At 53.9% G+C, this 21,355-nt stretch overlaps 7 protein-coding genes across 7 annotated transcripts; 2 read left to right on the forward strand and 5 right to left on the reverse strand.

Annotated features, from left to right (window-relative positions):
* Positions 1-76: 76 nt before the first annotated feature.
* Positions 77-1,441, reverse strand: J4E90_009856 (uncharacterized protein; the record flags this gene model as incomplete). Its single annotated transcript, XM_051439374.1, has 6 exons — positions 77-105; positions 165-522; positions 588-895; positions 949-1,110; positions 1,162-1,179; positions 1,279-1,441. 6 exons carry the CDS (start codon positions 1,439-1,441, stop codon positions 77-79), a joined length of 1,038 nt encoding a protein of 345 aa, XP_051286591.1.
* A 768-nt stretch (positions 1,442-2,209) lies between these two features.
* J4E90_009857 (uncharacterized protein) lies at positions 2,210-3,328 on the forward strand (the record flags this gene model as incomplete). The annotated part of the gene is made up of 4 exons (XM_051439375.1): positions 2,210-2,245; positions 2,304-2,639; positions 2,701-2,831; positions 2,893-3,328. 4 exons carry the CDS (start codon positions 2,210-2,212, stop codon positions 3,326-3,328), a joined length of 939 nt encoding a protein of 312 aa, XP_051286592.1.
* A 704-nt stretch (positions 3,329-4,032) lies between these two features.
* Positions 4,033-6,162, reverse strand: J4E90_009858 (uncharacterized protein; the record flags this gene model as incomplete). The annotated part of the gene is made up of 1 exon (XM_051439376.1): positions 4,033-6,162. The coding sequence occupies one exon, from the start codon at positions 6,160-6,162 to the stop codon at positions 4,033-4,035; it is 2,130 nt and encodes a 709-aa protein (XP_051286593.1).
* Positions 6,163-9,218: 3,056 nt separating this feature from the next.
* J4E90_009859 (uncharacterized protein) lies at positions 9,219-11,318 on the forward strand (the record flags this gene model as incomplete). Its single annotated transcript, XM_051439377.1, has 1 exon — positions 9,219-11,318. The coding sequence occupies one exon, from the start codon at positions 9,219-9,221 to the stop codon at positions 11,316-11,318; it is 2,100 nt and encodes a 699-aa protein (XP_051286594.1).
* Positions 11,319-12,176: 858 nt separating this feature from the next.
* On the reverse strand, positions 12,177-15,353 carry J4E90_009860 (uncharacterized protein; the record flags this gene model as incomplete). The annotated part of the gene is made up of 2 exons (XM_051439378.1): positions 12,177-13,272; positions 13,321-15,353. The coding sequence occupies 2 exons, from the start codon at positions 15,351-15,353 to the stop codon at positions 12,177-12,179; spliced, it is 3,129 nt and encodes a 1,042-aa protein (XP_051286595.1).
* Positions 15,354-16,018: 665 nt separating this feature from the next.
* On the reverse strand, positions 16,019-17,323 carry J4E90_009861 (uncharacterized protein; the record flags this gene model as incomplete). Its single annotated transcript, XM_051439379.1, has 5 exons — positions 16,019-16,167; positions 16,218-16,749; positions 16,803-16,897; positions 16,950-17,083; positions 17,220-17,323. The coding sequence occupies 5 exons, from the start codon at positions 17,321-17,323 to the stop codon at positions 16,019-16,021; spliced, it is 1,014 nt and encodes a 337-aa protein (XP_051286596.1).
* A 537-nt stretch (positions 17,324-17,860) lies between these two features.
* On the reverse strand, positions 17,861-20,516 carry J4E90_009862 (uncharacterized protein; the record flags this gene model as incomplete). Its single annotated transcript, XM_051439380.1, has 2 exons — positions 17,861-19,927; positions 19,977-20,516. 2 exons carry the CDS (start codon positions 20,514-20,516, stop codon positions 17,861-17,863), a joined length of 2,607 nt encoding a protein of 868 aa, XP_051286597.1.
* Positions 20,517-21,355: the final 839 nt, after the last annotated feature.

The raw sequence follows: 21,355 nt of genomic DNA on the forward strand, positions 1-21,355 counted from the left end.
ATACGTATTATTTGCCCACACATCTCGCCCATAAAACACATTCCCCTCCACTAAATATTCACCCCAAAACTCAACATTAACATGTTCGCTCTTCCCACCCCTTTCCTGCATCTCCCCCGTAACAGGAATAACCTCCCCGTCAAAGTCCTCCCGGGCTGGTATACCAGCGAGATGAAACAACGTAGGCACGATATCCGTATGACTACTCGGGATATCCATCACAGCGCCTTTAGCAACGCCCGGGCCGCGGATGAAGAAAGGGATGTTGATATCTTCTTCTATGCCGCAGGATTTACCGGGCGGCAGCCGGTGTTGGCTGATGTGGAAGCCGTTGTCGGTCGTGTATATCAAGTAAGTGTTTTTCAGCACCTCGGGGTGTTCGCTCAGACGGTCCATGATAGACTCGATGAGGTCGTCGACGGATTGAAGGGTTTGCAGGCGTGCGCGGTACCAGGCGTCGTTGTACGCGATTTCTGAGGCGTTGAGCGGGCGGAGCGTGGAGAAGTAGGATGCTGTTCCTGGCTGATGGAGTTGGGGTGTTAGATGGGGTGTGCAGTGCGGAGGGGGAAGGGGACACATTGTAGTACCTTGGAGGGGTTGAAGTTTGGTGTTCGGGGTACTTTTACGTCGGGGAAGAGATGCTCGTGTCGCTTTGCGGGGACGGGTAGGTTGAACTTTGTGGGGCGTGGGTTGGTGATTGTTTCTGAGTGGGGGGCTATGGGTGCGACGCCGATGAAGAATGGTCGGTCTGGTGCTGCGATGGCTTCGTCTAGGAAGGAGACTGCGGCGTTGGCTACGAGGTCGGTTGAGTATTCTCCTGGTAGGTTTCTGTACACGTCGTGGTTACGCGTCATGGTTGAGTTGTAGAAGACATATGTTCCGGGGTCGATCAGGACTGTAGATGTCAGTGGCTAGACAGCGTCGCTGTAGTGGTACTGGGATGCTTACAGTCAGAGCCATTCCAGCCACTGGCTCGCGGTGCATCGTATGTAGAGGTGGAGTGACCATTCATAAATTTCCCAGTGTAATAAGTGTTGTAGCCCGCCTCCTGAAGCCACACGGGAAGATAAGCATCATTGAAACCTTCCTCGATGAACCTGGGATATCCGCCTGCTGGTAGTGAGCAAACTCTTCTAGTTTATCACTTTATATTCGACGTACCGTAAGGAGCTGAGACGTCTGTGACATTCGTGTTATGGGCGGCTTTCCCAGTCAAGAGCGATACTCGCGATGGGCAACATAGTGCCACGGTACAAAAATGCTTCTTGAACCAAGTACCTTCTTGGGCAAAATGCTTTTGTACAGCAGGTTGGTAGTCGAGCGAGTTTAGATGTAAGTCTTGATCGTCGGTGATGATGAAGATGAAGTTGGGTTTGGAAGAGCGCCCTGTAACAGCGGCTACGCCGAAGGACAGCAACAGCAGAACTCGACTTGGAATCATGATTGTGGGTGAGAATTGAGTTCTGTGAAACTCACAGTGTTGATATACCTTTAAATTTGTTTACACTCTGACGTATCTGGATAGTCGCTTCCCACGCCCATCGCGCGAAGTTGCAACTCCATTGCGTGCTCGGGAAGCAGACCAGGGTTCAGCACAGTCCCACTCACGATGCATACTAGTAGAAATGGCTGCCAATAGGATGGAAGGGAAAGTGATAACTGACGTGAATGGGATGGAGCTATAGTCATGAAAGGAGAAAGAACCTGACAAATGAGCTTATCGTGAAGCAAGCTGAGGAGCGTGCTTCCGATCTATCTGCCGGTACACAGCAGATCTACCTGTATAGAGATATGACAAGGGGAAATTTGCAAGGAGATCTGAGATGACTAGAAGTACTGAGTAAGGAGCCCCGTCGCCTTGCGCTAGCCATACCTAGGTAGCCTTGTGTACGGTTGGAATGAAGTGAAACTTTGGAACGGTAGACGTCATTGCAGGACTGATGCGTCGACTCCATGCTGTGACCGCATCTATACAACTCTGCCAAGGCGTTTGTTCTGTGACACGAGAAGACGATTCCATGAACACGAGCGATACCGGGTAGAGGGGTCAACACATGGAACGACCTTGTTCACTCCCAATCCATAGTGGGGCATCGGAACGTTCCGAAGCGCGGGCCGAGGAGTTATTCCGGCGGCGCCTGTCGATGGCGTAGGTCCAAACACATCGACAACACACTCGCGCACCTCACCGCTCTACCTTCACGCAACTATGTCGGGAGGCTGGAACACCATAGAGTCCGATGCCGTAAGCCCGCCATCACTGTCCTTCAAGAAAGAAAACCGCATACTAACAACCCCAACAGGGTGTGTTCACATACCTCATCGAGAAGCTCGGTGTCAAGGGCGTAGAGTTCGAAGAACTCACCACACTCGAACCTTCAGACCTACAAGCCCTCGGTACACTGTACGGTGTAATCTTCCTCTTCAAGTACCCGACCGGCGAGAAACCCAGCGACGTACCGAAAGACGGGACGTACGACTACGAGGCGGCGAATAAGCTCTTCTTCCCTGCGCAAACGATACAGAATGCGTGTGGTACACAGGCGATTGTTTCGCTGCTGCTGAATAGGGAGGAGGAGGTGGATATCGGCAAGGAACTGAAGGAGTTCAAGGAGTTTGCTGGCGACTTTCCGCCAGAGGTATGTGAAGGCAGGGACTGACTGGATGCTTTGGATGTGAGGGGCTGATAAAGAGGCATAGCTACGAGGAGAAACACTGTCAAACTCGGACCTCATCCGCGAAACTCACAATTCTTTCGCGCGCTCCTCGCCGTTCGTCGACGAGACACAAAGGACGGCTACTGAAGACGACGATGTCTTCCACTTCATCGCGTAAGTTCTCACCCTATCTACCTTACCCCCACAGCTCACTTCACTAACCCACCCACCCCAGCTACACATCCATAAACAACAAACTCTACGAACTCGACGGCCTGCAACCCGCGCCCATCCTCCACGGCCCCTGCACCCCCTCCGACTTCCCCAGTAAAATCATCCCCGTCCTCCAACGCCGCATCGCGCGCTACCCTGCCTCGGAAATCCGGTTCAACCTCATGGCCTGCTGTCGCGACCTGCGCATCCGGGCGAGGGAGATAGGCGACGAGGACGAGCTGGAAGAGCAGGAGGATAAGCGCGCGAGGTGGCTGTATGAGAATAGTTTGAGGAGGCATAACTTTGTGGGGTTTGTGGGGGAGTTGTTGAAAGCCGTGACGAGGGCGAAGTTAAATGAGGGCGAGGGGGCTTATGAGGCGTGGGTTGAGGATGCGAAGAGTAGGGCGGGGAGGAAGAGGGAGGAGTTGAAGAAGAAGGGTATTCAGCCTGAGGAGTAGGCGGGGGAGGGATTGTGCGTGGGTGGATGGGGTTCGTTTGGGATCGAGGAGACTGAAAGATGGGTGCTTGTGCATGATGATACTTGCAGAGCTCTATTGGATACAAACCTGATAATCACAAAGACTAGTCCATCGGACTACTATGCTCCTTCCCGTGTCGAATGAACCTGAAAGCTACATCGGATACCTCCACACTACACTGATATGCCTGCTACCCTCCACGTTTATACTGCCAATTCTGTCTCTCACAGCAACTCAAACACACTGAGACCAAGCCACACATGGGAACATAACAATATCATATCATATCATCAATCTTCATTCTTCGGTATTGGTATATACTCTCCACAGCCACACAATCCAAATCCCCAACCAACAACCCGCTATGCCCAAACCAAACCCAACCCATAAAGAAAAAAAAAAGCGAAAGAAAAGGGATATCTTCAATCGAAACCGCTACATTACGTCATGAACATGAAACATGAAAAGACATGGTATAGTATATCGTGTGGTGTATGTATGCAAATGCAAACGCAAATGCACATGTATATGCATATAGATAGGTAGATGCTAGAGGCCGTGAGGGGGTATGCGTTATAAGCTTCATAGAAAAGAGAAAAGGAGAAATATAACAAAGAAAAAGTGAGGGAATATGAGGGGTGGGGAGAAGTCGATGGGGGAGGAAGAAGAAGGCGAGAGAGCGTCTAAGCAGAAGCCGCGCAGTACGCAAGCGGAGCCTCGAAGACGTGTTCGACTTCTGAAGCGCAGAACGAGGCTTCAGCGGGTGTCTGGTTGGAAGCGACAAGGACGTTCGTCTTCACCTCAACCTCAGCAGCAGCGAGGGGAGTAGACTGCTCCACAACGACGTCGAAGAGCTCGAGGTCTACAGCGGGGCTGGTAGATATCTCTTCTTCCGCCTTCTCCTCGACAACGACCTCAACCTCAGCCTTCACCTCCTCAGCCACAGGCTCGATCTCCGGGTCCGCAACCTCAAGAACCGGGACAGCAGTAGCAGTCGCAAACTCCGTGACCGTAAACGTAGAGTAACTCGTCGCAGTCATAGTAGCCGTGACGGCATTCATCATGGGCGCCGCAACCTCGGTGGGGAGCTCTAGCATCTGTGCCGACGCGGGTGCTTGCTGAGCAGCACGCATGTTCATCGCCATGTACGCAACCGCAACAGCCAGTAACAAGATAATAGAGTTGCGCTTGTCGCTGAGGAGAAGGATGATGTAGTTCTTCAGCAGCGTGCTGAGCGGTATTTGAGCTGCCGAGAGACGTGTGGCAGCTTCAGCGCTCTCCTGTTCCTTGATAGCAGTTTCCAGCGCACGGAGACGCTGGGCGACGGCGTCGGATTCAGCAAGGGCTTTGGCTTCGAGTTCAAGACGAACAGCCTCTTTCGCTTCGTTGAGCTTGAGCTGGAGGTCCTCTTCGAACTTCTTCCTCTCAGCTGCTTTCTCTTCTATGCTTCTTTGTAGAGCGGCGGCGGCCTCTTCGAAGCTCTTTTGTAGTTCGGCTTCCTCCTTGCGCTTCGCCTCGTTGGCTTCCTCTTCTAGGATCTTGGTCTTGACGGCGGCTTCTTGGATTTGGCGTTGCAGTTCGACGGTGTATTGTGCCTTGCGCTTGTCGGCTTCTTGCTCCTCCTGGGCGCGGCGCTCGAGCGTCTTGCGGACCTCCTCGGGGATCCAGGGGTGGATCTCGACGTCGCATCTTTCCATGTCGTTCCAGCAGGCTTGCCAGGCGGCGGCGCGCATCAGACCGTTGGCAGCGTAGATTTTGATGTCCCATTTCCGTGTGCCGGCACCGATGCCTTTGCCGGGCTTCTTGAGTTCGCGGTGGCAGTCTATGCACATGCTGTGGTCGCCGTTGTGGGAGGTGTTGCTTCCTTCCGTCAGTGTGCCTCCACTCATGCGACTGCCCCGTCCGGTGTTCTCGTCGCCGACGCTCGCGACATCGTCCTCGTCTTCCCGCTCGTCCTCGTCCTCGGGTGGGACGAAGTGGCCGCACGGGAGCAGGCGGGGTGTTCTGAGCTCCAAGCTTTCCAGTATGCGTTCCTCGAGCAGGTCGTACTCGTCCCTGGGGTGCGGGATGAGAAGGCCGCGTCGCATCAGGATGATGTCCTGCAGCTTCTCCTCCAGCAGCTTGTAGTTCTCCACCAGCCAATCAGGCATGATCCTGGCCATGATGTCGTGCGAGTACGGTACCTGCATGGGCAGAATGGTAACATGTAACAGGACCAGCGGCGCCTGCTGCGGTGTCGGGGTCGGTCTCGGACTATGAGGCTCCCGTATGCTCCTTCTCCGTGAGCCGGTAGACTGTCTCGACATGTCGTGCTCTGATCTGCTGCTCCTGCTAGGTGTAGCCAGCTTGAAGGACCCTTTGAGTCGCTCTTGGGAGGTCTGGTGTGCGAGTGTGGGCGGCGGCGACGACATCTGCATGGCGCGGACAGACTCAGTATTCCGGAAGCGCGGACGTTCTTTGCGTGCTCGTGCACCGGCCTCGTTAGCGGGCAGGATGGGTTTCGAAGCTATCGACGACTCGGAGGGGATAGCCGAGACGAAGCTGTAGTGCGAGGACATGCGCTGCTGCGACCCCGGGCGCGAGGTGTAGGAGCTGCGGTAGGGCTGGGGCTCGTCGTCGGGCTCCTGTTGCTGTGCCAGCTCAATGCTATGTACAACGTCGTGGGCCATGGGGAACGAGCGTTCGGAGTGGTACGAGTCACTGCCGTCGAACAAGTCCGAAGGCGACAAGGGTTCGCGATCCTGTGGGTCTTCGTAGATGGCGAATGAGGTAAGGCCCGGCTGGGGAGACGGGTGGTGCATGGTAGTAGCCATATCCGACCTTTGTGTGTCGCGGTGCAGCAATTCTTCGCAATGTGTAACTCAAAGTTTGTGAGATGGAACAATTGCAAGATAGATAGAATGGGAGGCCAGGGATCCCATCATCTGAAATTCATGGTGAGCCGAGGCGGCACCCGGTGGGGGTTGGCTGCGAGGTGGTTGGGATGGCTAGCGCGTGCGTTGTCGACGTGTCAAGAGCGTGCTGGAGTTTGTTTACACACCGACACTTTAGCGCCTAACCCCAAACGTACACCAACGGCCTCGCGCCCCATACTTTCCAACCCTTCCAGCATGGAGCCTTCGGATTTCAGTGGGTGACGCCCCGGTAGTGTTCCCGCCTGCATGCCTTTTTGAGAACCCTCGCCTTTGATAGGATCTGGATCTTCCTTCATGCGAGTACAGCCTCATTCTGCAGCATGTAACATGACTACTCAAAGATAGCCAGTACCCCACCACGAGACAGACCGTTGCACGCGCGCATGGCGAAAACCAGAAAATCTTTGAGTCGCTGATTCACGTCTTTGTAAAAAGGTCGGTGTAGGAAGACGATCGCAGGTGGCACAAGCTCGTCAAAACAAAGAAGGGCTACCAATCTCACGATATATCGTTGACGCTTTCATCGATTCATCGAAGCTTCTTACCAGCCGCTTCATGTCCACGTATCGCTGTGCTGGCTCTGCGGCGGGGCACAGTCTACCCCTCCTGTTTGAACTAATTCCTCTTCGCTCGTAATTACCACAACCACGATAGCCAGCACATGCTGCATCAACTCACTATTCCAAGTCTGGCATACTCTGCCCCTCGCTGGCTTGAATTCTGCGTTTCATGGCTCCTATTTCACGCGTATAAGGGCAAATCCATCTACTCAAGCTGGCCAGTGTACAGGCAGCGGACTCGAGAGCTTCAAGCTTTCTAGATACTACATGGACATGAACTCACAGTAGAAATGTTCACTTAACTACAAGCGGCGTCTAGCATCTCATTACTCAACCGAGAACAATGAGCAGCCTTCCCGCGCCATCCATGACGAGACACTACAAGTACAGTCTGGTATTGCCTAGATCTTCAGAAGACAACAGATGGATTCACCAACTCAATCGCACTCCCAACTTCCTTCGCACTCGTAGTCTTCCAGAATGTCTCGGCTCTACCTCCGCCAGTATACTGACCATGACTCATACGCCATACACCCAACATGCACAACATCACAACCCCCCTCCTCATCCCCAAACCCCATACCCATCATGCCACGAACAGCCCTCTTCGCAATCGACATCCAAGTCGAATTAGCGCAAAACGCAGCGACCGAAATACCACATGCGGACCGTATCCGCGAAGCCGGGACGAGCATCCTGCAGCGAGCGCGTCGGGCCATCGATACGGCGTGTGAAGAGGGACGAGTACCGGATATAGAGATCGTATTTGTGCAGCACGAGGAGGTTGCTGAAAAAGGACCGCTGGTGAAAGGGAGTAAGGCGTGGGAGTTGGTGTTTAAGCCACGAGATGATAATAGATGGGAACGACTGGTAGAGAAGGATGTCCGTGAGTTTTCATATTGTGTTTTTGTTTTCTCTTGACAAATACGTCTAGGCGATACCTTCTCCTCCAACCCTCAGCTTGCGTCCCAGCTGAAAAGCTCGGGTGTACACACGATAGTAGCCTTTGGCATACAAAGTGAATGCTGCGTCCTTTCGACATGCAGAGGTGCTCTAGCCGCTGGATTCAAAGTCATCTTGTTGCAAGGTGCACACTCTACTTACGACTACAACGACAAGACAGCTAGGGAGGTTGAAATAGATGTGGAGTTGATGCTCGAGAGCGCGGGCGCTGAGGTGGAAGGCTGGAGGGTGTGGAAGCCGGTGGCTTGATATTTGAAGTAAGTGGTCGAGGTTGGGTATGATCGCACTATTACGAGACGAGCGCAGGTACAAGAAACTTTCGGGATGCGATCTCTACCGCCTCTCCTTCACCTCACTCACTCACCCATGTCACGTAAGTCATCAGCTTCATACATGCAAATGCGGGCAGAATATCACCCAGGCAGGCATACCAGCTCCCCCGCAACACATACCGTGCCAAATTCATCTGGCTCGCTTATCTCGTGGTCCGATGCATCCTCGTCCCCCGCAGCCGCTGCTTATGTAAGTACATCAACTCTACCGCTCATCCGTCGCTGATTTCGCATAATTGAAGACCAAAGAATTACTTACAGCGACTCCAGGCGAAGATACCAATGATCAGACTGCACAGTGACATTCAGAGCTTCTTGCCACCAGCGTACTTCAGCACGACAGTTCCCCAAGCTTCACGAACGCCTTTCGCTCGTTGAGTACTCACGGAGTTACCTCAAATGAAGTCGCACACCTGCCCCTAGGGTTTGTTCTTTCTTGCGCCCGCTTTCGTGAAAGCGTCCCGTTCGGAGAAGGACCGCCGTCATGAAGTCTTCACAAACGTGGGAACTCCCATGTCTGACCTGATATCCCCTAATCTCTAGTCACGATAGAGCACGCCAAAACAAAACAAAAAAGGTCATATAAATGACTGACAGCGTACAGTCGCCAATACACTAGCGGTTACATTCAAGGCAGCGGAACGGCCACCTGGGCAGCAAGGCGGAGCCCGAACAGCCTTCCGAGGCTGTCTCATCATCGTCGCTTAACGCAACCATGATTGATGCATGCAAGTTGCGCACAGTGACGTCGCATCAGCCTCGCTGCAACAGCCACCAAAGGACGAGACTTCGAGCGCCCAGATCACTTCCAAGGCGATACGTTCTTAGTCTGTAGGTGAGCTCGTAAACGGAGTGATGAGTGAGTCAGTGCCACTGACATATCTAGATGCGCCCATGGAAGTTAGGTCAGGCTCCGCCACCTTCTACGCGCCGTCTGCCACGTCGGGCTGCCATCCTCTTTGTTGATGTTGCCACCCTCACAGCCGCACTGGTGTATCACCTCCGCCGCTCCTTCCACCTCTTACCATCTCCACCAGCTTTCCGCGATACTTTACACACCTTCATCACTGTCTGAACATCCAGTGCCCAGCGCCTCTCCATGGATCCCTTCACTATCGTGTCGCTAACCGCCGGTTGCGCGACACTCGCAGGAAAGACTGTAGAATCGCTCAAGGTCATCTACGACGCCCACAATAGCTATAAGAATGCGCCAGACAACCTCAAGTTCCTATTAGACGATGTTCGAAACGCAAAGGAAATCTTGGACCGCTTCCAGCTACCGACTGACGCGGACGAGACGCTGAAGCTTCGAAGCCGTGAGAGCTTGGAGGTCTTCAAGCACGCTCTGGACAAGGTGAACACCTTTGCAGAGAAACACGAGTGCAAAGTCTCCAAAGTCAAGCGATTAGATCGCTTTCTATACGCTTGGAACGAGACGGAGATAAAATCGCTAAAGACTGAGGTGCGAAGTCGTATTGATAACCTGAAGGACCTGGACTGGATTTACAACGCACCTCCAGCTACATCCAATGCGACTACGAGGCTTGATGAGCCAGCGAAGGAGCCGATGACCCCGGACTATCGGTTCAGGTATCGACTCGCTGGGGACCGTCGAGCGTATCTGGGCGGAACATACTCTGAGGAGCTCATCTCTGCCGCGGACAACGGTGATGCTGAAGGCATCAGGGAATGCCTTAGGAACAACGCAGACGTCAACTTCCTCGCGATGCATGACCAGCACGGTTGTGCGGCTATCCATATCGTGGCCAAGAAGGGGCACCTCCCAGCTCTAGAAGCACTCGTTGAGGGGAACGTCGACGTCAATTCTGTTGAGCTTCAGGAGGAGGAGACGGCCCTACACATTGCTGCTCGGAGTGGCAATTCAACCATGGTCCGTTATCTTGTGTCGAAAAACGCCAACTTCGATGCGCGAAACCGGCACCAACAGACACCCTTGATGGTTGCGACCGAAGAGACTGTACAAATCGACTTACTGAAGTCGGGCGCGGACCCGAACATACAAGACATGGATGACAACACGGCGCTCCATAGCGCGATTCGTCTGGGACATGTCAATACCGTTCGCGAACTGGTGAGGAAAGGCGCAAATGTCAACGCGCTCGGTGCAGACGATTGCTCTCCCCTGCGTATGGCATACCTCCAACGTGAGATCTCTGAAAAGATGATCTGTGAGATGATTGAGAGCATGCTTCTCTCTTCGGCTGCAGGAAAGACCATATCCAACGCTGTCAGGCAGGAACTCTTCTACGACGCTGTTCGTGATAACAGATCACTGGTGATACGGGCGATTCTGAACACGAGTGCAGATATCCTGACAACGGCGAGACCGGATGGCTATTTTCCTCTGCACGTGGTCGCAAGGGATGGGACGCTCAGCATATTGAACGAGCTGCTCCGTCACCACGCGAGTGTGCACTTGTGCGATCGGACCACTGGACGAAGTCCTCTCCATTATGCCATCGATAGTGGCGACCCGAACAAAGTCAAACGTATTCTGGAAGCTGCGCCCGACCTGCGCCTGAGCGACTCATCCGGGCATGCACCAATTCACACAGCATTCGATCGTTCTTCGATCGATGTCGCCGAGCTCATAGTGGCCGCACATCTTGCCACTGGCGTTCCATTGTACCTGCAAAACGAATATGGCAGATTCCCAATACACCTAGCTTGTGGACAGGAGAAGGTCGACTTGTGGGCGAAGTCTATCGATGGCCCCATCAATCCTGTGTACGATTACACACAAGACGGGAGAAGAGGTCGGCATTCGATTCTGCATTTCTCTGTTCTAGACCAATGTGCTCCGACGGTCGAAGCCATAATCAAGCACAACGCCAATCTCAAGGAGTTGGACGATTTCTCCTTTACTCCAACCGAGCAGCTTTGCGCCAATGAGCCTGTATGGAAGGTGCAACAAGGAGAGCACGCTTCAAAGGAGCGTCTTGAGGTTCTCAAGATTCTCATCAAGCATGGACAGCTTACTGAAAAATGTCGGGATCTCGTTTCCAAATGGAAGGACGAGAAATTGAAAGTTGATGTGAATAAAGTATTGCCGCAGAGAACTTATACCGATACGGCCAGAGTTGCAGCGGAATATGTGGGGAAAACTGTTCTGGGAGGCATGTTTCTCATTGCAGCGATGGCTGAGGGGCAGAAAAAAGCCCAGGGGCAGAGAAAGTGACTGGCGACAAAGGCGCATGCTTTGCTCATACTGGCGTTGCAATGACAGTACATATTACAATGGTTATACGAGGAAAATAGGAGTACGGAAAAGGAGGGTAGAATATAGCATACGTAATTAGCGTTTTACATTCAAAGGTTCGCATTCATCCCAATCTGCTCGATCTAGCTCGATCTAGTCTCGTCACTTCTCCCCTCACCACCCTTCTACAAGAGCCTGTTCCTAATTCCCCTCCCTAGATATTGCCCTTCCCCTCTACCTCCCCTACGCACTCAGGGTATGGAAGCCATGAGCCTGACTCTCGCGGTAACGTGAAAGTCAGAAATAAGAGCAGGAACAACAAGACGTTATCCTCTTAATCTACTCTACAACGTCGCAAATAAATAATAAGATAAACACAATATATTACTGCGAGTATTTCTATCTTCTTAGGTTTTAATTTAAGAGCGTTGTTGTAGACTTGTAAGGGCTGCCTACTACTAGCAGGTATCCGACCTTCACGTTACCGCGAGAGCCTGACACCCAAAGTAATTGTGCTCAACCTTAAATCAGCGCTAGACGAGCACGAATACCAGAAGATGCAACCTACACCTCCATTCATGGACGGATCATTGTAAGTACAGAGTACAACTCCGCTCTTACTCCTTGCGCAACCAGCAGGCGACAATTGTGTACGATTTTTGTTAGCCTAGAATGCGATTTTGCTTGTACAAACTAAACACCAAATTCATACACATCATTGACCTATCAAATTCGCATTCGCATTGATAATCTAATCGCTCAATCGATCTATGCATCTGTCTACCCCACTTCACCATCCTACTCGCACATGCTTCCCTTCCCTTACTATAACCCCATCTACAGCTCATCACTCCCCTCCTCCCTCTTCCCCTTACCCCCCTGCGCAACCAACCGATCAATAGCAGCCTTAATATCCTCCTCACTCGCCCCCTCTCCAATATCCAATTTCTTCAGCAACCTGCCCTTCTCATCCGTCACATCGCCCTCCTCTCCATCCGCCTTACTCCCCATATTGCTCAGCTTAATGCCATCAGCGCTGAAGCCCGCCTTCTTCAACGCCTCCTCCAACTCCGCTTGGCTAGGACCGCTCTCACCATCTGCAGCGGGGACATCAGTCTCCTTCGTCTCCGCCTTAGCAGATTTCTTCGTCTTGGTCTTCTTCGCCTTCTTCGTCTTGGGCTTAGCGGTCTTGGTCTTCGAGCTAGATTGGTTCGGCGGCTTGAAATGCTTCATCTTCTTCATCATCATGTCCATGACGACGTCGTCTAGCTTCTTCTTCTCAGCCATGATGTCCTTGACCGTGAAGACGGGATCATCTGTGGGACCAAGTTCAGCTTGCTTAGCTTCGTTGTCGTCGAGCCAGACTTGTGCTTTCTGTGCGTGCTCTTGAACGGTCTTGAGGTCGGATTCCGTGTAGATGGTAGGGACTTCGGTGATCTCAGGCGCGGCGGGTGTGTCAGCTTCTTCATCGAGCTCGTCCATGGGGTCAGTGGAAGGTGAGGCGGAGGCGTCAGCGGAGGCCTTGGAGACGGCTTCGCTGCTCTTGGAGCTCTCGGCGGATTGCGTCTTGATCTGGCCATCGACAAGTTGCTCGACTTCCTTGATGTGGGCGATGGTGTCTTTGAGCTCTTTGATGGCATCGGGGCGCTTGGATGCTTCGTCCTTGCGCTTCATCACTGGGTTGACAATGTTCTCGAGCTCCTTGAGCTTACTCCTGAGAGTCTTCTCATCGGCGTCGGCACCACCGGAGTACATCCAATCTGAGGCGGCGCTGAGGGTCTTTTCGAGTGTTTCGCGGACGGCAGATGTGGAAGCTCCGATGAAGGATTCGTCCTCGAGGTAGTCGCGAGCGCGGTAGGTGAAGGCTTCAAGCGAGTTCAAGACCTCTTCGCGGGTGCGGCGAGACTTGTCAGATGAATCGAAGGCGGCAAGCCTGTCGACGTTAGTCTTTGAACGCACACAACAAACTTCACAAACTCACCTGTCCTGCATCCTCTTCAACTCCTTGCGAGGGAACTTCTTGTAGCCCAGCTGCTCAACATCATACGTAATCGCCGACCTCACAGTCTTGATCTTCTTCTCTCCAGCCTTCGCAGTATCAGTGCTCTCAGCATCTGCGGAGGAAGAAGACGACGATGATTTGGAAGACTTGGAGGACGAGGCAGATGAAGAAGAAGAGCTCTCACCCTCCTTCAAAGGCTCCTGATCCTTCTTACCACCCATACCAAACAGGTTCTTGACACCATCGACAATGCCGCCCTTGACCTCCTCACTCTCAGTCTCGCAGGTAACCCACGCAGACAAGACCTCAGGAGTACCAGTGACAGGGCTAAGCCTAACCTGAACGTAGTTGTTGAAGCTGTCGCGCTCACACTTGTTCTCGTTGATCATGTGAGTAACAACCTTGGTCAAGTTACCGCTCTGGAAGTGAAGAGTAGGCTCCTTGGACACCTCGCCGTTAGCGCCAGGAACAGCCTGGTACATGGTGAACTCGAACTCGCCCATGAAGTTGAAAGGCAGGTCCTTGGTCGCGCCAAGCTTTGTGTTGGGAGTGAAGATCTTCTGGTCGCGCTCCTTAAGGTTGAGCATGTACTGGTAGCCGTGATTGTAGCCCTGGGTGTCCGAGTCGCGGATCTCCTTCACGCGGAAAGACGGGCTGAGACCAGCGGCCTTGAAAGCAGCGCCAAATACGGCGGCCTCGTCGGCGTTGACGTTCGCCCTGATCTTGCTCTTGCCAGCGACTGCTTCGAGACGGGCCTGGACAAAGGGTGTGCGGCTCGCGCCACCGTGGACGATGACAGAGTCGATATCAGCGAATGTAAGACCAGCAGCTGTGAGAGCCTGGTTGATCGGTCCATCGATACGTTTGGCGTAGTCGGCAGTGAGCTCCTCAAACTTGGTGCGAGAGAGCTTGTACTTGAAATCGACATCCTCGTAGAAGCTTTCGAAGAAAGAGTTAGTCTCCTTGTTAGCGCTGAGCATCTGGCGAACCCTCTCAGCCTCCTTGAAGAGCTTCGCAGCGGTGCGTCCATGGCCCTTGACCTTGTCGGCGGTGTAAGAAGCGCTCTTGGCAGCTGGAAGCTCAACAAAGGTAGCCACCATGTCGTCGACGATGAGCGAGTTCATCGCGTCACCTCCAAGCGTCCTGTCCCATCCAGCGCCCATGACCTGAACCTCCTGAATAGTCTTGTTGCGCCTGCCAACATCCTTGACAGACCTGCCCTGGAACTTGAGAACAGTAGCCGACAGAGATCCGGCGCCCATGTCAAACACGAGGTTCATCTCCGGCTTGCCGTCCTTGGTAACGTCGGGGAAAGTCCTGCCAGTAGCGTAGTTGAGACCAACAGCCAGCCCATCGGATACAACGCTGAGCACCTTGAGACCAGCCAGACGAGCAGCAACCTCAAGTGCGCGCCTCTCGTCGACCGTGTAGAATGCCGGAACCGTAAAGACAACATCCTGGATATCGTAGCCCTTGCCCGCCATCGCCTTTGCGTTCTCCCTGACGTTCTTCAATTCCATAGCCAGTAGCTCCTCGACCGTGTATGATTTGTCCTCAGCGAAGACGCTGCTCACAAAGCTAACCGTGTTGCGCTTGTCCGTCCCTGTAACCTCCAACGCAGGGTATCTCTCCTTGTACGTGCCCACGATATCGCTCTCACTCGATACACCTAGAAGGTGTTTCAGATTCGGGTATACATCGCCCGGGAAGCGTCCCTGGAGCGCAATCGCATCGCCGCCGTAGAAGCGCTCGGGGAAGGAGCCCGCAGGCAGAGCACCGCCCCTGGAAGGCTTGAAAGCGACGGCTGACGTCTCTTTCCGTTTCGAGTCTTTGGTCAGGACAATTTCGAGGGGAACACCGGGCTTTACGAGCGCGGCTTTGATGTATTCGGTGCCTAGGTCGACGCCGATGACGGCTGAGGCGGCGGAGGCGGTCGTCGAGAAGAGGAGGAAGAGACCGAGGAGCATGGCTCCCGGTGAGAGGTTGCCTCTCCGGCGTCCGGGTGGCGCCATGATGTGTTGTGTGGTGCGGAAAGTGAAAGGTGTCGTTAACGGCAGGCGTGGAGAGGTTGTGGTGGGATGTGCGTGCTTCGCCGCGGGGAAGAAGTGTGGGAGGTTATTTGTTCTAATAGAGAACCTCGATAGAAGAGAAGAGAACGAGTGGGAATCTATCCCAGAGAAAAAGCGGTGAATAGGTTGTCGGTCGAAACCGTGGTCCTTTGAGTGTTGAAATGCGAGGGCGGTTTCGTGGTAATGTACTTGGATCGAGCTACCCTGTCCCGGACTTATTTGACACCTGGTCTTTCTCCAAAGGACACTTTGACGTTATAGCATCAACGCAACGTCACATGTAGAGACGGTCGTTTGATGAAAAGCTTAATTCACTGCTGCCTAACACTTCTTTTGGATTGAGGACATTTGGTCTTATCTAGTAATCGTGTCGAGTCCTCTGTATGCCCTTCGAGATCCTTTGAGCAATCTGGCCAATCACAGCGTCAGGAAAACCGTCTTCGCCGCAATGCAGCAGCGCGACCATGTCCTCCGCCTGCTTGCAGCAATGTTCGACTGCGTCTGATGCCTGCAGCGTGGCATATACGCCTGAAGCATTTCACACAATAGTTCTGTCCCTGCTGTTCAGATATACAGCCACCGTGTTCTCTTCCCATACTACCGGTCCATCATATCCCACGGTTAAACTCCACCATGCCATCCTTGCCACCGCGCTGATGAAACTCGGGTTCGAGCGACTGCGCACTGACAGCCTGGCGTTGTGGGAACGCAGCGAGCGCAAGTGGCAGCGCGAAGATGGATGTCGTGAAAATGAGTCCTGATTGCGCGTTAGCCATCATCCCACAAACACCTTTCGTATTGACTCACCCAGATTCACCGGCGTCACCATCCTAGGCCTCTGCTTAAGCCACTCTGTCTTCTGCAGCTTCACAAGCAGGAGAGGCGGCAGCACCATGATAGGTGTCGCATTGAGCACGCGACTCAGCGCCGTCTCTCCCACAGCAAGTGTAGCTGCCTTCTTGCTCTTGCCCAGTGGCTTGACCTCCATCTCTCCCGTGTCGACCCTTTTTCGTTCAGCTTCCGATAGCGCGGGGTACACGTCGATGCCTTGCCTGATCTCCTCACCGCGCATGAGGAACACGTTGAGCGCACCAGCTGTTGCAACAGCTGCGAAGGGCACCAATCGACCGGCGATGACTTTAGCATTAGGCGACAGGCTCTTGAGGCGGGGTACCAGCGCATTGAGACCGAGAGCGACACCGCATGATGCGCTGACGGCGAGGAGGTACGATTGGACGATTGTCGAGGTGGAGAGCGGGATCGACTTGTTCGCGTTGGAGAAGTTGATTCCGACGTTGACCGACTGGTTCGTGACTTGCCATCCTAGTGTGCCCGCTGTCTGTACACTCTTAGTATATTGTCGCATTATCCCAATGTAGACGCTTTCCGTACCCCAAGACCCGGCGTAAGCATACCAGCCGTGACAACCAAGTTTGTCAGGACAAAAGACGACATGCGGAAAGGCAGAAAGACTGGCTGGCCCGTGTCTTCACTCTGTCAGCGTCTCCCCTCATCATGCGACCGCGCCGGTTGTAGTACCTGGGTGTATGGTAGAGTCGATTATCTTCTTCGCATTCCACAGCTCGGGCGTCATCTCTGGTATCTTGCCCGTCTTGTATGCGGTAACGAGTTTCTTTGCATTTTCGAGGCCGGCCGACGAGGTGAGGAGGGTTCTGTTGCGCGTTGGTTAACAATGATCATAGAGTGAGTATAGAGACATGAATAAGCAATGGAAAAGCTCAAGGTCGTGGTACTCACCACACCCAGTATCCCCAAAGAAACATCATCCTTCCGCGCGCAGTGTCTCACCTCGGATCTGATATGTTTGCTGAGTGCTGCACGCGACCCCAGTACGTCCCTAGGTTGAACTGCGAGACTGGCAGGTCACGATTGCCGGGTAGCGAGGACGTCATGTTGACGAATATAAAAGAGCGCGGGTGAAAGCAGTGAAGCTTCAAAGCCCGCGACTTTGCGAGGATAAGTGTTCGTGTGGGTAAATGTGTAGGGCGCGACGATATCGGAAGCGGGAACTAGCAACAAGCGTGATAGCTGCGATAAGTACAATTCTCATTACCATGTCTACATATCAGCCTTTGAACAACGCCTACATAACTTCCACGAACTTCACAGAGTTGACCTCCACCACCTCCCCTCCGCCTCCCCTCCGCCTCCCCCACCCACCCATGCGACGATATCGGCGATGATGCGAAGCGGGAACTAGCGATAAGCGCGATAGGTTCATTTCATCCATGGATATCTCTAGGTACTAGACATCAGGCTCTACATCCAGCCTCTACATTTCGCGCATTCTACATTATTTAACAGCCGCGCGCGTCCATGCAAGAACGCTGTAAATCATAACAAGAAACCGGCCAATGCTGAAAACAAGCGCTTTTATGCATCAAATCCAGCCCCATCCACCCCATTTCCCATCCCTCATTGTCGATACCTCATTTCTTCTTCTTATTCTTCTTCCCGTTGTCCGACGCCGACGTTCCTAATATATCATCGAAAGTCTTGTTAGGATCGTGATTGCTCGCGGGCCTCAAACTCGGGCTGCCCATTGGCATCGGCGGCGCAACACCAGGCGGCAGCGGCAAAGCTTCCAACCCCAGATTCATAACGCTTTCCCGCCTTCGATCCGGGCTTTGACTCCGCGCTCGAGCAGCCGCACCAGGATCAAGAAGACCAGGCGGCGGCGGTAACGGAGTCGCGTTCGCATTGAGTTCCTGCATCGCGGCGTTGAGTAAAGTATCGTCTGCAGCCCACTGCTGAGCCTTCTTCCAGCAGTGCGAGCGGCGGAACGTGCCTTCGACGCCGTGCTCGACTACGTCGGTGGGTAAGGACACGACTTGCGCGCCGCCTGCGATACCGAACCAGGTTCGCGAGCGGGTTGTGTCTTCCCGGGCCCAGGGGACGCCGCTGCGTGGGACCTCGCAGAGGAAGTATTCTACGCCTTCGGTGAAGCGCACGCCGGGTGCGTCGACGACTAACATGGGTAGGGATTGGATTACGGCGTATAGGAAGAGCCACTGTCCTGATCGCATATCCCACATGTCGTCCATGTTGGATCCGGTGGCTTGCTTGAATTCGAATTGGCGGAAGGCTTCTAGGAAGGGTGTTTGTTGCTCGGCATCGGCATTGTGCGACTGCTTCAGTAGCTTGGCGACTTCGTCTTTGTGCAGCTTCTTTCCGCGCGCTTTTGCGTCCTTTTTCGCGTCGCCCGTCTTCGCATTCTGTGAGATGGGATAGAGTGGTAGATCGAAAGGAATCGGTGGCGCGACTGGTGGTGTGCTGCGGTCGTATTCGCTCAGAACCTTCCTCAGCGCACGCGCAACAACGGATTCGATGTCTGTTCCTTCGTCTTCTGCGATAAAGCCGTCCGCAGTACGGTTTGTCAAGTTCTTCCTATCCACGAGGAGATCATATAGACTAGCCATGTCGCGATAGATCTCTAGTAAGACCAGTCGGTTAAGACCACTTGTAGTCAAGTTGTTCTTCTTTGACTTGGCTTTTGGTAGCCATGAGCCGTATTTGTGCCTGTAGTAGTCCATGACGAAAGACTTGATAGTCATAAAGGCAGCCCTCCACTTCTTGAAGCTGATGACCTTGCCCTCGCTTGCCATTGCGCTGTTCATGATGCCAGAGAAGATATGCGGAAACTCAAAGTCCTTGAGCTTGTGATTGATGGTTTGCTCGCGGTTTTCTAGATCCATAGCAGCTCGGGCAAGTCGCGTAGAACTCTTGGGGCTGATGATGCCAAACTTAGGCGAGTCGAGTTCTTTGATGCTGTCGTACTTTCCGGCGGCGTGGACGAAACCCTCCGTGTATAGTGCCATCGAGCGCAGCTTCTCTCCTAGCACAATGGCTTCTATGGTCTTTTCGCGACTGTGGCGGACGTCTGCGAGGGTCAACTCGTCAACGTAGCAGTCAAAGCTCGACGCAGCGACCTCGCCAAAGGTGGATCCGTCGACGTTGGAGAAGGCATAGTGCGACAATATGTCTCCGATCCGCAGGAAGATGTCGAAGATGTCTGAGTGACGCTCCGTAGCGACCAGCGACTGTCCGATGAGGAAGGCGAAGAAGTTGCGGTAGGTAACCAATGTGTCGGTATCATTTGCGTCGAGCCGGGGCTCGTGAGGGGTGATGGCAGAGTCGGAGCTCAGCGAGATGGGCATGTATAGATGCTTCTCTGTGTACTCGTCCTCCAGTGCGTCGCTTAGCGCTCTGGACCCCTTGGATATGGATTCATCCGAGCTTCCTATCTGGCTCTGGTCGGGCGATGCAGTGCGCGACTGTTCGCCAAATGGCTCTCGTGACACGCGTCGCGATGTGCGGTCGGCCAGGTCGAGCGGAGGCACGTTCGCGTCGCTGTAGAGGCTGCCGTGGACGAGGCGGGTGAGCAGGTGCGATGCTGCGTATACGGAGGAGTCGATGCGGAAGGAAGGGCCCTTGTCGGAGGTGCGGGGGAAGAGGTAGACAAACGTGTCTCCAGCGTCGTCCCAGAGTTCAGGGACCTTTCATCTTGTCAGCGTTGGTATGATATTCTGAGCAGCCGCAGACTACCTTTTCGCCGTTCAGCAGGAACGTCAGGTTGTATGGCACCTTGCCCTTGTGTCCGACGATCCATGCCAGCGGACTCGCATTGCCTTGTGGTGCGCCAGACGCAGCGTCTACTCCCTCAATGCCGCCGGGTGGGCCGCCAAATAGACCGCTCTTCCTGCGCAGCTTCTTCAGTTTCCCTTCGGATGGGTCTAAGCTCGGCGTTCCGGGTCGGCTACTCGCTGGTGACGATGCGCGCGACGGCACCTCCAGCGGCGGAGGTGGCTCGAGGGGCTCAAGATCGGCAGGCACGACCGGCTGGATAGTGGGGTTGGAGAGGGACACCGCGCGTGGTGACTGAGCGGCGGGCGGAGGATATTCGGGCGTGAGGTGTGTCGCTGAAGAGAGGCGGTTGCGCACTTTGGTCAAGCGGCTGCTGGACTCTGATGACGCAGGGGTTGGGCTCAACTTCGCATTATTCGTAGACCCTGACGGCTCGGACGACCCAGACGATCCGAACAAACTCGACAGCCGACGAGCTGACTTCTTCTTGTCTCCCAGCATGGCGAGGCGATCTAGTAGTTGTCTATGCGGCGCGGGAGGAGCAAGAGTTGGGGTATCGTGAAGCGTAGGAAAATATACTATGCGCGCCGCAACATGGGTTTGACACAACAGCAAACACGAGCACCACACATGCAGGGCCCCGGGCACCGGTCAGTTAGTATATGTCGAAAGGGACTGAAAAGCTTAGTGAAGGGACTAGGTGTTTAGGTGATCTATATTTGAGCTGTCGCAGATCCGCAGTGTCGTAACCATGCTAGTGCACGAGTAACGTCAAAGGTCGGGTGGCCACAACGTGGGTCGTTCTCTACATCTGTCATTGGCTTTGCTCTGACGCCTTGGGGTGCATTTACACCTTGGTATGGCCGGCCGGCCACTCAGCGGCCTCTTTGACGTCCAAAAGACCCTTTGCCAGCGCTGGCTGTGACCTGCAGCACCTGCGCCTCATGCTGCGGGCATGCTGCGGGCAAGGCCCACCTCATCCACGGAAGCTGGGAGCGGACCCATGCGCAGCCGTGTCGTGCCAGAGACGACTGTTTCGAGTTGCCCGGCTTCCAAATGTGTAACGGTCGATGAATACTGTGCGATACTACCACGAGTGAATTTATTCAGCTGCAGCTGACATGTCGTGTTTTCGTGACCATTTGCAGCATCGGTAGAACTATCGACAGCGCCGGCCGCATCGATGAGGTCTTTAGCGAGCGGATGACGTACCATCCCTAATCGATAGCGTCCACCCGAGGCTCATGGCTGTCATACACACGTGCTGGATGTGCGCCCTACGTTGGTATGAGCATGGCATTGACAAAACGCATGCACGCTTCCTTCAATTGCTGCCAACA

Source organism: Alternaria incomplexa (genome assembly GCF_024043165.1).
Source record: "Alternaria incomplexa strain BMP 0042 chromosome Unknown scaffold_18, whole genome shotgun sequence".
Taxonomy (NCBI): Eukaryota; Fungi; Ascomycota; class Dothideomycetes; order Pleosporales; family Pleosporaceae; genus Alternaria; species Alternaria incomplexa.